At 37.2% G+C, this 17,051-nt stretch overlaps 1 protein-coding gene across 1 annotated transcript; it reads left to right on the top strand.

Annotated features, from left to right (window-relative positions):
* Positions 1-1,154: 1,154 nt before the first annotated feature.
* LOC105558302 (neprilysin-like) lies at positions 1,155-7,848 on the top strand. The gene is made up of 18 exons (XM_012005897.1): positions 1,155-1,303; positions 1,614-1,771; positions 2,088-2,249; positions 2,316-2,399; positions 2,497-2,708; positions 2,957-3,793; positions 3,954-4,046; positions 4,122-4,263; positions 4,338-4,464; positions 5,630-5,720; positions 5,818-5,994; positions 6,067-6,170; positions 6,249-6,307; positions 6,403-6,454; positions 6,581-6,648; positions 6,820-6,956; positions 7,065-7,232; positions 7,349-7,848. Exons 1-18 carry the CDS (start codon positions 1,182-1,184, stop codon positions 7,526-7,528), a joined length of 2,973 nt encoding a protein of 990 aa, XP_011861287.1. The 5' UTR covers positions 1,155-1,181; the 3' UTR covers positions 7,529-7,848.
* Positions 7,849-17,051: the final 9,203 nt, after the last annotated feature.

Below are 17,051 nucleotides of genomic sequence, written 5' to 3'. Positions count from 1 at the left end.
TATTTTGTTAGATGTTTCGGGAAATTTGACCTGGGGCTCGATTCTTGAATTTGTTCGAAGGAGAAACGTATGCGAAATTTCTGCTCTTACAGAAAAGTTGCAAGTTGATTGGCTATTCGTGTGGCTTCAACCAATCGACTTTCAATTTTTCTGTCAGAGCAGAATGTTCGTTAATTGCACGAATAAAAATACTTTTATTCGTGCAATGCGCAATACACAATTCCACAAAGAATTTCTTTTCAGCCTCGGTGGTCGAATTGATGAGACGCCCACCTAGAGTGTAGAGAGGTCCAGGTTCAAGCCTCGGCTGAGATAATATTTTTCGCAATTAATTTTCTCTAATTAGAATTGCCAGTTGCGCTTAACATTTTTCCCACATTGATTTATTTTCAGTTTTTCAACTCGTTTAAATTGCATTACGCGAGTATAAGATATGATAATCATAAAACGACAAATGTTCTGAAAACGTGTGGCAATTATACTAATTAAGTAGATACATGAGATTCCGTTGGCCATGATAAGAATATTGCTTCCTATTGAAGTTATCCAGTAGATAAGTAGAATAGATAGGCAAGGAATAATGATAAGTAGAATAGTGAGATAATTAGAATTGTTACTGCATTGTTACTGAACCACATAATAAATATTCTTTTTGAAAAGCGCGAGAAATGTTATTTAGATAACTTTTTAAGCTCTCATATAATATAATTATCTATACTACCTATAAATAACTCATATAGCACAGAATTAGCAGCGACATTGCTGCTACGGCCATGCAATGACATAATATTGCAACAAGCTGCGAATGTAGCAGTTCTTAAGAATTTATAACGACATTTATACGCATGTATCCCCTTAATGCTTTTATTAATTATTATTCCTTATATATTATATATTTAAAGAAAGAAGCACTATTCTAAGAAAACTATCATTCAGAATTTATACATTATTTTTCGATGTTAATAAAAATGTACGCGAAAAAAGAAAATTATGTAAATTAATGTGCCTTGAGTTTGAAATGTTATACACAATGTAGCAATAATATTCGTTATCACAGGCGCCGTTTCATTAAGATAAATCGGAAGGCTGGTAGACAAGTCTCTGACCTTCGGCTCTATCAATTCGATATGGTGGCGATGCAGAATCCTTCCGCGGATAGTAATAGTATAAAAGGCTAAACTATGCGAAAAGTAACTTTATATTGTATCGAAGAACATAAGAATAAATATATTAACTACACAGTGCAACTAAAATTTATATTAACCGCACATTGTTTAGCAACAATGAGGCGGTTCATCCTTCTGTAAGTAACTCGTGATAATTATTTTTTAAACACGGTGTTAATAAGCGATTAGCCGATCCCTACCTTTGCTTTTTAGAAAACTAATTCACCTTATTCGACTGCAACTCAGAAAAGTGAAGCCTAAACGATCCATATACACTGACATTTCTTCTTGTTTCGGATTCTAGCTACTGAAAAACCGATAATTACGAATTATCCTTTACGCATACTTATTTGTTTATTTTCCCTTCGTTACTTTTCATTAATTATCATTATTATCCTTTCTTATATAGTGTATTATACTCATTTCATTTTGAATTGTACCATGCAGCGCCTTCATCGGCGTTTTTCTAGTGAAAAATGCTGCACCGTCGAGAAAGATTCATCCTTCGCGTCTGGAATGGTTGTTTGACTTAAATAGTAAACAAGATAAAAACAAAGAAGAAGATACGTCGACCGTGTGCCAATCTCAGGAGTGCAAGAAAATAGGTATTTCTTAAACGGCAACAGCTATGATTTTAATTATTATACAATAGCAGACGGGAAGAAACATGTAGCTGCCTAAATTCCAGTTGTAAAATATGGACAGCTAATATTCAGCTCGGATAGTTAAATGTTTTCTTACTGTGCCTATTGTATCAGGCCGACAGCAAAGCGTTCGCTGTGGTTTAGAAAATAGTTGCGGCAGCAAAACATCTTTAGCAAACCATGATTAGCTGCGAAATTTTTTTTTTAGCGCAGCTAACCTTAAGATTGAAATCTTTATTTGTTTATTGTCTTTTCTCTCGTTTTTATTTTATTCCAGCTCAGATGATATCGGAGAGTATGGACAAAACTGTGGATCCGTGCGAGGATTTCTACGAATACGCTTGCGGGAAATGGCCGGAGCACAATCCTCCCCCGGAGGGGATGGATTCCTGGAGCATGTTTGAAAGCGCGCAGATGAATGTCATGAAGCAAGTAAAAGGTAAGTGCCGAAACAGCCGAAATTGTAATCCGAATTGCTCTCGTATAATTAAATGATATTTTGCAGAAATTTTTGACGAGGGTCCCAAGGACAGCGATCTTTTGGCGGTGAAACTCGCGAAGAAATGGTACGCGGTATGCATGGATACAGGTAAGCACGAGTGACTCTCAAACGCCGTGCAAAAATCACGATATTTCTTCTTTTTCACATTTCACGATATGATCGCGGACTCGCGAAATACTTTCAGATAAAATGGAGAGGCAAGGGCTCGAGCCGCTTGTCTTCACCATGTCTCGGATAGGTGGCTGGCCGTTGATAATGGACCCGGACGAATGGAATGAGCAGGAGTACAGTTGGCAAAAAGTGGACGATCAGTATGTGCGATTGACGGGAAAGAATGCTTTTCACGACGTGCGCGTGATCGAATACGGTTGGAACGAGACCTCGAAAGTAGTACATGTACTTATCGTGACACAATTATTAAAATTATTATTGTACGCTGCATTAACAAACCTAAATCTAGAAGCGTGTGTGCGAGATGTAATTGACGTCTCTATAATTTCATTATACAATATTGACATTATATAGTGTCATCGAACGCTTATTTTCTGCGTTAACCTTTGCGTCACACGCGAACGTAAAATATTCCAAGCATTCCCTGTAACTTTCCACTAGCGATTCTCGCTAACGTAAGTTTTTGTTATCAGATTGATATTCCTCATCTACCTCTGGGTTCATACAGACTCTGGAGTTCGATCGACAGCGGGGAGGAAGAAGATGAAAGCGAAGAGGACTCCAGCGATGAGGATCCCAGCGATGAAGATCCCAGCGACGAGGAGAAGCAAAGCGACGAGCAGAAAGACAGTCAAGAACCTGGAAGTGAAGATAAAAGCGACGACCAGAAAGATAGTCAAGAACCTGGAAGTGAAGATGAAAGCGACGAGCAGAAAGATAGTCAAGAACCTGGAAGTGAAGATAAAAGCGACGACCAAAGCGATAATGACGATGACGATGAAGATGATGATAATAGTGACGATAAAGATGATGACAATGATGACGATGAAGATGACGACAAACATGACAATTACGATACAAATGTACAGAAAAACCAGAAGAAGAGGAAGGGCGGTATGAAAAAGACTGGCAAGTTAGTGAAAAATAAAAAGCTGAGACATAGTGGAAGGAGAAAGGGTAGTACGCATGCTAAGAAGTACGAGAGCCACAAGGCAAAGAAAGAGAGGATAAAGAAACGGGCAACGCCGACAATTGTTCATGAGAAATTACGAAGGCTGAAGAACAAGCGCAATCACGTGAAGCATAAGCGTACGGAGAGATTAAAGAAATCTAAGAAATCTTTAGAGGCCACAACACCGCGGATCAACACGGAAGAGATAATCGATGAAGATGACCAACTGAACAAATACGCTAATTACGTCTCGGCAGTAGCTCGCGCCATAGCTAAAGCAGGAGGCATCGAAGTCTCGGAGGAACACATGGATAAAGATATTCAAGACATGATCAACTTTCATATAAAATTAGTTGGCGTGAGTGTTGCACCAAGAGACATGGTAATGTCTCGCGCCAAGCATAAGCGTGGCGAATATCGCGCGCGCGAAACCGACCGCGTATCTTTACGCGTTATTGTTACTTTGTAAAAGGCAGCGAAAAGAAGATTGTACAATAACTCGAACAATAATGTTTCAGATTACTGTAGATTTCGATGATGATGAGGAGATGACGCTCGATGATTTACAAGAATGGTACGATGAAAAGAAACATAAAACTGACAACAGCGAAGTAAGTCGTTCTCCAATTAACTAATTAATTAATTATTTAATATGTTATTAACTGAGCACGATTGACGCTACGTAGATTGACTGGCTGTACAAAATTGGGGAGTTGTTTGACGAGGCCCACGTACCTATAGATGGCGCTTTAGATCTAGAAATTGGCTCACCAAGTTACTTCAGGAATCTCGTCGCTTTGCTGGATAAGACCTCAAGTCGAACAATCGGTAAATTTTGAAAGAAATCCGGCAGTAATAAGGGAATGTCGTCGATAGATATGCTCACGTGAGACACGTTTCAGTGAACTATATACATTGGAACTTCTTGAGTAGAATAATAAAAGCTACGACAAACGAAATGAGAAAATTATGCAGCGAGTGGCAAGTAGAAAAGGATGAAGATAAAGACATTCTTGGAGTTCCAGCGAGGTGTGTGCTATAAGTTCTTATACCTTTAAAAAGCAGTCATTCGCTCTTCAACTAGACATATGCTTAATATTATACAGGGTGTCGGATTCGATTTGGACGACTCCAAAGATTACAGTAGATTGGGTCAAGCTGAGAAGAAAAGTTATATACCATTTTACAAAATTTGTAATTATTATCGCGTAATTAAGAAAAACGTCTGAGCCAATAAGTGCACGGAGGAACTGAAGGCCGGACTCGGCAGACATGCAAAATGGTGTATTATTCTCCTAACACCAGAAAAAATTTTTCGGCGCGATGTCATATGTCGCGCGTTCGCTCGCTGCGCGCCTTTCGCCCGCTCACCGCTCCCCGCTCGCCCCCGTCACTCATCGATCGATGCATGACTCCACCTCTCGCTATCGGATCTTGAGAAATGTCAACAAATACACCATTTTGCATGTCTGCCTTCCGCTCCTCCGTGCACTTATTGGCTCAGACGTTTTTCTTAATTACGCGATAATAATTACGGATTTTGTCAAATGGTATATAACTTTTCTTCTCAGTTTGACCCAATCTACTATAATCTTTGGAGTCGTCCAAATCGAATCCGACACCCTGTATAAACTTTCTTTATTACATTGTATTTTTATTCATTCTCACCTCGGTGAGAATTTTTGTCAGAACTTTTATACGTATCGGTGCTCTTTTCAGAAACAATGAGAAAGTTCACTTCTTCTCTTAGAATTTTTCATACGTGTGAATATTCCGAAATATTCCAGTTCTAAGATTTTTGATTCTGTAATTTCTGAAAACCTCTACGTGATCTGATTTACAAGAATGGTACGATAAAAAGAAACATAAAACTGCCAACGGCGATGTTCAATCTGAAATTATAGAGTGAGAAGTTTCAGAATATTTCAGATTTTAAGTAAAAAATTCTAAAAAAAGACATCAACTTTTTCGGCATATTTGAAAGGCATACCAATTTGTACGAAAAATCTGAAAATTTTTCTAAAAGACTATAAAATTATTGAAAAAACCTGAAAGTTGCGAAATTTACATAAAAATTATACGAAAAGTTTGGAGAAAATTTTCACAGTCAGGGCAATCTTGTAGTTTTAACCCGTGAATAAAAATTAGATCCAGATTATGCTAATGTCAAACTGATCATAAATTGTTACCCTAGAGCGTACAACTGCATGGAGGAAGTAGAGATGAGCGACATTCTAGCATACGAATATGTGAGAAATCATTTCTCTGATGATATCACGACAACCGTAAGCCGTTTGCGTTAATTGTGAACTAAAAGTGATGTTTTGTCTGTCGCTTATAACATTCTGACTGTGTTCAATTGGATTATCATTCCTGTTGCAGGCATCGGACATGATGGACGACATACAAAAGGAAGTCGAGTATCAAATTAAAGAATCAGACTGGATGGATGAGAATACTAAGGATTTTGTTTTAGCGAAGTTAGTGAATATGGAGAAATTCATCGGATATCCAGATTGGTATAAAAATAACACTATCGTTAAACGATACTTTCAAGGGGTAAGTCTCGCAAAATTGATTTATTGCTATTACACAGTGACTGCGTTGTTTAACAATTCCATTCTGTTGAAGCTCGTTATCAGCAATTCGTATTACGAGAATGTTCTCAGCCATAAAAGATACATCAAGTGGAAAAAACTACGAAAGTTATTGGATGAAGATGAAGACGATGACGTGTAAGATAATATATTCATATCTGTTCCAATGCGGCTTTGTTCTTTAATTTGAAAGTAAACTCTTACAATAAATTACAGAACGACGATGAGCCCGGTAATGGTAAATGCTTTTTTCGACCCGGACGCTAATTCCGTAGGTTTGTAGCCAAAACTTCTTTTTAGCGCAATAAAACTACACAAATTTGCAACCATTACTGTTGCCCTTGGGATTAATTTTTTCTTTCGATTGCAGCCTTTTCGGCAGCGGATTTCCAGAGCCCACTATTTGCTTACGGTCGACCACAGTAAGTACACAATTTTGATGAAAATATCAACGCAATTAGCATAGCGACAGACACAAACAGGCTTGTATTACTTCTACAAATTTCATAGTATTTAATACAATTTTCTGTAATTACTCTTCATTACAGAGTTATTAATTACGGTATTGTTGGATCAATTATGGGTCACGAAGTTAATCACGGATTCGACGATGAAGGTAACGTAAAGTTAGAAAATAACATTTGCTATGTTAGATGCGCCGTATTATATTATTAAATTACATTACAATTGTGTTGTAATAATATAATAACGGCATCTCATTTTATTCCAAGATACGTCTGAGAAACTCTGAAGAATATGTAAAAAGTATAGCAAAAACCATTTTTAGGACACAAGTACGATAAGAATGGAGATATCGTGGAGTGGCTAGCCGCAATGGCCGAAGCATATGGCAAGAAGGCGGAATGTTTCGTCGAGCAATTTAATAATTATCCCATCGACAAGGCAACCAACTACAAGATAAAAGTACGTCGCTCATTCTGCATTTGAGAATACCGTTCAATTGACGGTGCCGTTATTTCTTCGTCTTGTATTTTGAAAACGTTCGGTCGTACCTACTGTTAAAAATTGCAGAACTACGGCAACCAGACGGCAGGAGAGAATATCGCGGACACGATGGGGTTACAGGCAGCGTATAAAGCGTATCGAAGGAGAGAAAGAGAATGCGGTAAACAGGACACCGTTTTGCCAGGCCACGAAGACCTCACTAACAATCAGCTTTTCTTCCTGTCCTTTGCTAACGTAAGTGTCACAGATCGCGAATTCGGTGCTGTAATAATTAAATTATGAGAATAACAATGATTGAAATAATATTAATGTATTTCAACATATGAGTGAAATTGCGGTAACGCTTGCAGCTGTGGTGCGAGGGTGGAGAAACATCTAGTATCATAACGAGCGCCAAGTCTGACGAACACAGCACCGGACGGTTGAGGGTGATAGGAAGCGTTTCGAATTCGCAAGACTTCGCCGAGGCTTACAATTGTCCGGTCGGCAGTGCAATGAATCCCGAAAAGAAATGCCACATTTGGAAGTGAATAATATACATATATGTATATATTGTAGTATTAATTTGCTATATAAAATATTACATTCTACATGCGATAGAACGAAAACGAGCGTTAGCGAACATTCTCGATGTACGAAAACAAGAGGCCTGTATTTCTCAACTTGACAATCTCCAAGGTTTAGATCTGTGTATAGAAGCGCGATCGCTCGAACGAAGGGCAGAGTCGCTTGAGAGAGAATAACCGAAAAGGGCCGTCGTCGAGAGCGCGAGCGTTACGAGCAATTATTCTCTGTACGCGTGTTAGATCTTTTCTTTTGTACTCAATAAATACTTCTAATCTGCTTCTAACGATTTTCTAAAATTGCGAAATAAAGACTGTCCCGCAATATTATAACTTAAACTTGCCAAGGCTTGACAAAAGTATAAAATATTTGACAAAAAATGTTTATTTACATTGTAACGATAAATAAAACGAGGTATAAAATGATGTAAAGAACTCGGGCATTTTCTCGTCCACGCGTTTGTTACAATTTCATGATGTAAAGGCAGGGTTGGTAAAGTTACTTTATAAAAGTAATCTTTATAAAAGTATCTAGTTACAGTTACAAGTAAGTAACCAATTCTAAAAACGCGTTACCCCTGGTCCACAATCTTGCTTTAAGTAAGCTGTAAACCTTAAGCCGTAAGAAATTAACCAATCACAGGCATTTATTCCCCTCACTCTCATCTGTGAGTGGTTAATATTTTACGGCTTAAGGCTTACAGCTTACTTAAAGCAAGATCGTGGACCAAGGGTTACAGTTACTGAAAATGTAACGAATCGTTATTTTGCAGTTACTTTCTTGCAATGAGACTAAAAATATAAAATTTTTATATGCCTATGCCTATGCCTATGAAGAGAGTGCAGAAGAAGAGGACGAAGAAGAAAAGGGAGATAGCAAAAGCGATAAAGACCCAAGCGACGAGGAGGAGCAAAGCGAAGAGGAACCTGAAAGCGACGGCGAGGATAATCAAAAGTCGATGATGATGACAATGACGACGACGACGACGACGACGATGATGATGATGGCAGCGACGATTGTGATGACGATGATATGAACAAGGTTGAAGGTGTGAAGAAAGTAATGGGCAAGAAGAAAATCGGCAAAATCGGTCGTGGAAGAAATAAAAAATTACGGCATATTGGACAAAGAAAGAGGCGTACTCAGATTACTAAGAAACATAATAGCCACAAGGCGAAAAAACAAAGAATAATTGAAATGACGAATACATATAAAATATTATTTAATGAAAACAGATTTTCAGTACTCTCAAAACTAGCACTAGGGTCTGGTCTCTATATAGTTCATGAAAGGTCTGGAAAGATATAGTCATGATTTGAGAAGAATAAATTGTTAAGATGAATATAATTATATTATATTCATTATATATAATTATTGTAAGTATTATATGTGTATATAATATTTCATAAAGATAATAAATACATCGTATTAGTTATATTCTGTTATATTATATAACTGCAGTTATTCTTTTATCTACGAGTATCTCTTTTAATTATCGAGTTATGTTCCCCTGCGCCTGCCTGCCCGAATACTTATTCACTCGTATTTCAATATATGGTTCTACCTTTCCGTTTTCTTGACTATCCGCATCCCTACCCGTATTCCGCTGTATAGTCTTATTTATCTATTTTCCTGTCTACTCGCGTTTCAACTTAATAAATCTGCTTTCGTTAATACCGCGACGGGATTTATAAACGACTCGGTTTAGGCTTTAAATCCGAGCGCGATTGGGATTTGATAGTGGTTTTTATTCTTGCACATATGCAAGAATATGTAAAGAAGGAAAGAATATAACCCACCCGAATTTTTGCACATAAGAAAAAATCAAAATATATCGTACAACATATTCACATGATCCATCAAAGTGGCCAATATTGGTCACTAACCTCGGCGTATCCCTTCGTTGGGCCAGATTGGACATGCCTTTCGTTGCTCCTGGCCTTACAGTCTGATCATTTTGACCAGAGATCAGAAAGGAAGAAATTCTCCTTCCATAGTCGGTTTATCGTCACCGACAAATATTTCGTACGGTTCGAACTGTATGCGAGCGTCGATCGTATAAAAAAATGCACGACCACGAGAAGTTAATTAAAGAAAAAAATTAATTCAAAATATTTACTGTATAAACTGATCAACTATATTTTGACATCCGTTATTTGCTCAAGAATAGCTGTTGACTCGATCTTCGAATTCAAAATTCAAGTATAGATATGGAAACAAAATTTACTTCGCGTTATATATATTTTAAAATATTTGAATTATATTCCGCGGTAAACTAAAATTTATAATGTTAATAAAGTCAAACAATTAATAACTTCTTGAACTTTTTTTGAAAAATCAATCGCGAAAACCGACCGCGGAAACAACCGTAAAAATACGAAGATGCGTGCGACTGTGCATGTATTCATGCGAGACGCATCTTGAAAGTGTATCGCGGGGTGCACATACAAAATAAATGACGTGAGACCCAGAGAAAAGAGACTTTCCGTACGATAGGCCGACAATTGAATATTCCAGTTAATCAGTAATTTCAAACGATGCATGAAAATAATATTAAGTTTCAGCGTTCTCGACAAAATATACTGTCTCACGTCATTATATAAATTTTTATATAAATTTGTTAATAAAAAATTGATAGAGTACAAGAGATTAGCTCGACGAATATATTAATAATATTCGTCATATTTTGCACGAAAATTACGGGACACCCAACCCTTCGCAGTTAAAGTCGCGATCACTCCCTTTCGTTAAAGTAAATGTATAAAAATAATTACGAAATTATGTTGTACTCTATCAATTTTGAGGCAACGGATCTACGAGATATACTAATTTATGTTCTACAATCTACGATCTACGAAATGTATTCTGGGAAAAAGTTAGTTGCAACCCATTTTGGGGCCCACAATTGGTAATCGAATTATTTAGATTGTTCCTCGGATTGTTCGTAACTCTAATCTTTTACAAATTTTATCCCGCGTAACTAAAAATCACAATTAGCTGTTCTATCTTTATCCAAGATATTAAAGTAATACTAATCAATTCTCTCAATTAGTTCTGTCGATATTCGGTAACGCAAAGATAATTTTCACTTAAGTGGCAATAACCGAAACGTTAAGTTGCTTAACTACATCAAAAAACGGTCAAAAATTTTCCCAGAGAATCTACGAAATATACTAATTTATCATCTACAAACTACGATCTACGAAATGTAGATTCGTTGCCTCGTTAAAAAATTATTGGACTTACCAACTGACGCGCAGCAGCGGAGTTTAACTACGATGAATCTGTAACAGAAAAATAAAAGATTTCTATTAAAATAGCGTTCAAGAAAACTAAAAATAGTGCAAGATATAGTTCATATGCGTATAAAACTTTTTATTCGGTTAGATATGTTTATATGATTATTGCGCGAAAGTTGTTCGGTAAAAGCCGAGATTTTCACGAGAATAAACTTTTGTAAAATCTCAAATTACTTCTCGGCCTTTAAGTATTCTTTCGAATTTATGAAATTATGAACTGAAACGATGTAGAAAATTGCATGACGACCGATGGCTATCGTGCAATTTTCTACATTGGTCGATCAATTACTGGCGCTAAATAATTCTTTACGCAATGAAACGACTCGATAATACACCGGAGAAAATATTAATTTGGCACAAAATGAAAAATTAACACTCACCATAAAGTTGCTCCGCCGGCGCCTGATGCCTTCCCCTGGCCACCTCATCCTCTCAGATTATCCTCCAGGACACTCGCGAGAACACAAAAATCGTTGGCGCGATTTTACACTCCCGTTTACAAAGTCGATGTGAACGTATTCATTTTGTTCCGTCAAGTTCGCCTCCACTTCAAGTCGGCAAGTTTTTTAGTCGAAAAACTGCCAAATCTCTGAAGTGTGGCCATCGACAGGAACGGACACTTGACAAATACTTGTTCAAATGGGCTTTGAAGAGTCTTTAATTCGAGTAGTAAAACGGCACTCCCGAACGCGACGAAAGCCGAAACTTTGTATTATACGCGCACTTTTGCACTAATAATTCTTAAAGCGATTATTGCTCAATGGAACGCTCAGTCTATATTTACTGTCTATGTATTTCCTCTTCGAATTACGAGCGACATTTATCTCGAAGAATCACCGTGAAAATCAACGCTATGACTACGGATCGCGACAATCACTTAAACGAAACGATCGTTTCGCACGAGAGATGCTATCAATCGCGTTCAAATAATTGTCGCGATCCGTAATCGTACAATTAATTTCCACGGTGATGGCAAAGCGCGAGGATTCGGCGATCGCGTGTCTATGTCAATCACTGCCTATAGCGAGGAATCGCAGCTTCTTCTCCCGTGCTCGTCGCGAACACGCGAACGCGGAAGAATATGATACGACGACGCGCAAACGGTGAAAGAATTATAATACGATGCGGAGCGGCGCGGTTCGCTCCCGCCACGTACGACTGTCGCCGCGCGAATGATCGCGACTCGCGACTCTCGCGAGTACGCCGTGATTTTGGTTTCGGCGTAAACAACCCGGTCGCCGGCGAGCGCGTGTTTACATTCCGATCTGATGACGTAGCGACCGAGTCATTCGGCACGCGACAGTTGAGCGCGGCGTAAGTGTTTCGCGTGTTATCGCGTCGCTCTCGTAACGCGATTGAGATCCGATTTCACCGACGTTACTAGGCTTTGGGCTCGGCTCGGACTCGTTCTCTATCACCTTCCAACTGTTACTTTAGAAAGAGACAAACGCCAATGAAACTAAAGCCAACGGCACACGATACGAATTTTCCTACTGGCTTGCTCACGAGAGCCAATCAAGATGCAGAGTTTTCGATCCGGTAACTCGAAGCTAAATCCTGATTGGCTCGCGTAAGTAATCCAGTATGAAAAATATAGCAACGTGTGCCGTTGGCTTTAAGTTAACTTTAACACTAAAGTTGAGCGACGTTCGGTGAAAACGAGCCTAATCCCTACGAGAATCTCGATCGTCCACGCCTACGCAACGCGATCGTTTCGTACGGGAGATTATTTCTTGGCAATTATTAACGTTTATCAATCGCGTTTCAATAATTGTCGCGATCTGTAATGATATAATTGACTTCTACGGTGATTCATCGAGATCAATATCGCGCGTAAAGCCGCATCTACACTATATAACTTAAAACATGCTATATAGCAAAGTTATACAACTTGTTACAAAAAGAAAAGAAAAAATGTTATATAACATGATGTTGTATAACATTTTTCGTGTTATATAGCAGGTTATATGTTATCCATTAGTTGTCGGTAAAGATCAAAGGAAGTTATAAAACTTTATGTTTATGAGGTATTCAAAATCAAAACTTGTCATCCTTGCAAAGTTTTTGAAACTACCGTCACACCGAATTTCTCCCGTCAATATATCTCTGTCATCTCTTTCAAGATCTGCTATAAGGGTTGTACCACTATATTTTTTTCGAGCTTCTAATGATGGTCGCACCCAGAATCGCCGTTTAGTTCTAATATGTTGTCTAGTCAAAATTACACAAGCTGCTGCTGCGAGAATTGCATCCTCTACGTTTGACGCCATTATGAATACTGACAATGAGATGAAAAATGTTTAACAACTTGTATATAAAATTATTGTTACAATAATAGTGTCCAATAACAAGTTATATGAAGTCATATAACAAGTTATACAACAATGTTAAAAACAAAACAAAAACATATAGCATGTTTTGTTATACATATAGTGTAGACCCGGCTTAATGTGGGGAGTAAATGCGGAGATACATATATAAATTATTAGTTTCGATACATTCACTTTTTTAACAATTGAACTCGTGTTCAAATTTTTCGTCGGTTCAAGTGAAACTTTTATCGCTTTCGGATGAAAAGCGCGAGGTAATACGCGAATCGCCGGGTAAATTGACAACATTAACAACTAAAAATTGTAATATGTCGATCGCTTGCCAAGCAATAATCGCTCTAAGAACTATTAGTGCAAAAGTGCGCGTATAATACAAAGCTTCGGCTTTCGTCGCGTTCGGGAGTGCCGTTTTACTACTCGAATTAAAGACTCTTCAAAGCCCATTTGAACAAGTATTTGTCAAGTGTCCGTTCCTGTCGATGGCCACACTTCAGAGATTTGGCAGTTTTTCGACTAAAAAACTCGCCGACTCGAAGTGGAGGCGAACTTGACGGAACAAAATGAATACGTTCACATCGACTTTGTAAACGGGAGTGTAAAATCGCGCCAACGATTTTTGTGTTCTCGCGAGTATCCTGGAGGATAATCTGAGAGGATGAGGTGGCCAGGGGAAGGCATCAGGCGCCGGCGGAGCAACTTTATGGTGAGTGTTAATTTTTCATTTTGTGCCAAATTAATATTTTCTCCGGTGTATTATCGAGTCGTTTCATTGCGTAAAGAATTATTTAGCGCCAGTAATTGATCGACCAATGTAGAAAATTGCACGACAGCCATCGGTCGTCATACAATTTTCTACATCGTTTCAGTTCATAATTTCATAAAATCGAAATAATACTTAAAGGACGAGAAGTAATTTGAGATTTTACAAAAGTTTATTCTCGCACTGAAAAAAATTTCTGGTTGAATATGGACGAATCAGATAATTCCTTTAGGATTTACCAGAATTCCTTTAGGATTTACCAGAATTTCTGTAGGATTACAGGAATTCTGGTAAATCCTAAAGGAATTCTGGTAAATCCTAAAGGAATTATCTGATTCGTCCATATTCAACCAGAAAATTTTTTCAGTGCGTGAAAATCTCGGCTTTTACCGAACAACTTTCGCGCAATAATCATATAAACATATCTAACCGAATAAAAAGTTTTATACGCATATGAACTATATCTTGCACTATTTTTAGTTTTCTTGAACGCTATTTTAATAGAAATCTTTTATTTTTCTGTTACAGATTCATCGTAGTTAAACTCCGCTGCTGCGCGTCAGTTGGTAAGTCCAATAATTTTTTAACGAGGCAACGAATCTACATTTCGTAGATCGTAGTTTGTAGATGATAAATTAGTATATTTCGTAGATTCTCTGGGAAAATTTTTGACCGTTTTTTGATGTAGTTAAGCAACTTAACGTTTCGGTTATTGCCACTTAAGTGAAAATTATCTTTGCGTTACCGAATATCGACAGAACTAATTGAGAGAATTGATTAGTATTACTTTAATATCTTGGATAAAGATAGAACAGCTAATTGCGATTTTTAGTTACGCGGGATAAAATTTGTAAAAGATTAGAGTTACGAACAATCTAAATAATTCGATTACTAATTGTGGGCCCCAAAATGGGTTGCAACTAACTTTTTTTCCCAGAATACATTTCGTAGATCGTAGATTGTAGAACATAAATTAGTATATCTTGTAGATCCGTTGCCTCAAAATTGATAGAGTACAACATAATTTCGTATTTATTTTTATACATTTACTTTAACGAAAGGGAGTGATCGCGACTTTAACTGCGAAGGGTTGGGTGTCCCGTAATTTTCATGCAAAATATGACGAACATTATTAATATATTCGTCGAGCTAATCTCTTGTACTCTATCAATTTTTTATTAACAAATTTATATAAAAATTTATATAATGACGTGAGACAGTATATTTTGTCGAGAACGCTGAAACTTAATATTATTTTCATGCATCGTTTGAAATTACTGATTAACTGGAATATTCAATTGTCGGCCTATCGTACGGAAAGTCTCTTTTCTCTGAGTCTCACGTCATTTATTTTGTATATGCACCCCGCGATACACTTTCAAGATGCGTCTCGCATGAATACATGCACAGTCGCACGCATCTTCGTATGTTTACGGTTGTTTTCGCGGTCGGTTTTCGCGATCGTTTTTCAGGAAAAAGTTCAAGAAATTATTAATTGTTTGACTTTATTAACATTATAAATTTTAATTCACCGCGGAATACAATTCAAATATTTTAAAATATATATATATAACGCGAAGTAAATTTTGTTTCCATATCTATACTTGAATTTTGAATTCAAAGATCGAGTCACGAAGAGATAGTCCTATTCTCGAACAAATAACGAATGTCAAAATATATTTGATCAATTTTATAGAGTAAATATTCAGAATTTTCTTACTTTCTTCTTTAATTAACTTCTCGTGGTCGTGCTTTTTTTTATACGATCGACGCTCGCATACAGTTCGAACCGTACGAAATATTTGTCGGTGACGATAAACCGACTATGGAAGGAATTTTCTTCCTTCCTGATCTCTGGTCAAAATGACCAGACTGTATGGCCGGGAGCAACGAAAGGTATGTCCAATCTGGCCCAACGAAGGGATATGCCGAGTGGTCAATATTGGCCACTTTGATGAATTATGTGAATAACATGTTGTATGATATGTTTATTTCTTTTTATGTGCAAAAATTCGGGTGGGTTATATTCTTTCCTTCTTTATTTATTCTAGCATATGTGCAAGATTAAAAAGACCCCTATTAAATCTCGCGCGTATAATGCTCCAAACCTCTTATAAATCGCGTCGCGGTTTTAACGAAAGACTCGGTTTATTAACAAAAATTTATTAACTGAAACGCGGGTAGGTAGGAAAATTAATAAGACTATACAGCGGAATACGGGTAGGTAGGGAGTCGGGTAGACAGGGACAGGGGGACATTACTGCTTAATTAAAAAGATAGGTAAAATTATAACTGCAATGTATTACTATTAAATGTAATTATATTTGTAATCGGATGCATATAATAGGATAGAAGTTGTTGCGCGTTTAAGTTTTTACTTTAAATTTACTTACAATTTTTGTAGATTTGATTTACTTTATGAGATCGTTAATAAATACACTCGGGATATTTTTTATCCCAAACATGCAATGAAGAATTTCATGTTATTGTGTGCATATCGAATATTTCATATGTAACGTCGAGCGAAATATTGTGTTGTATAGATGTTATATTTTTAATTTTATATTGTAATTATTTCTTTTATATTATTGTGTGCATTGTAAAGGAAATTACAAGAAAAATATAATAAATAATAAAATTGTAAAATATCACATTATTTTCGTGTAATCGGGAAATCCGTCGGAGAATCCACGAGCGACGAGCAAGTGCGGTTACATTACCAATGTGTCCCTTACTCAAAAACCTCGATGTTTCGGCGGTTCCTCGAGGAAAGCAGGTGAGAGCATAGTTCTGGCTTTTAAGACCAAAAAATTGAAAAGTGCAAACTGATTTGTTAACTTCACTCTGCAAATCACTTTGTCCCCGGATGATTTCCTAATTATTTCTGCTAGGATTTTTATCGCAAGAGAGTTTTACAATAGTTCTAGAAAGAGTTCTGGCGGGAAAACATTGTTTTTACAATTAAAAAATTTTTTATCACTCTACAAATATATCCTCATGGAGACAAAGGTGTCCGAAGTAACAGAGTTCTGACTTTCTACAAATAGTTCTCGCATAGTTCCGAACATATATAAGCGTTTTCTACAGGGTTCTATGCAGT

The sequence above is a fragment of the Vollenhovia emeryi genome, unplaced genomic scaffold (genome assembly GCF_000949405.1).
Source record: "Vollenhovia emeryi isolate VEMERY1.0 unplaced genomic scaffold, V.emery_V1.0 DF939356.1, whole genome shotgun sequence".
Lineage (NCBI taxonomy): Eukaryota > Metazoa > Arthropoda > Insecta > Hymenoptera > Formicidae > Vollenhovia > Vollenhovia emeryi.
The sequence above is the reverse complement of the archived record's forward strand: the minus strand, read 5'-3'. Positions and strand labels throughout refer to the sequence as shown.

Bases quoted from the DNA above. Each gene is read 5' to 3' on its own strand.
- LOC105558302 (XM_012005897.1), top strand. From the start codon at position 1,182: ATGCGAAAAGTAACTTTATATTGTATCGAAGAACATAAGAATAAATAT. The intron at 2,400-2,496 runs GTAAGCACGAGT...AAATACTTTCAG, and splicing joins CGCGGTATGCATGGATACAG to ATAAAATGGAGAGGCAAGGG. The intron at 5,721-5,817 runs GTAAGCCGTTTG...TTCCTGTTGCAG, and splicing joins CTGATGATATCACGACAACC to GCATCGGACATGATGGACGA.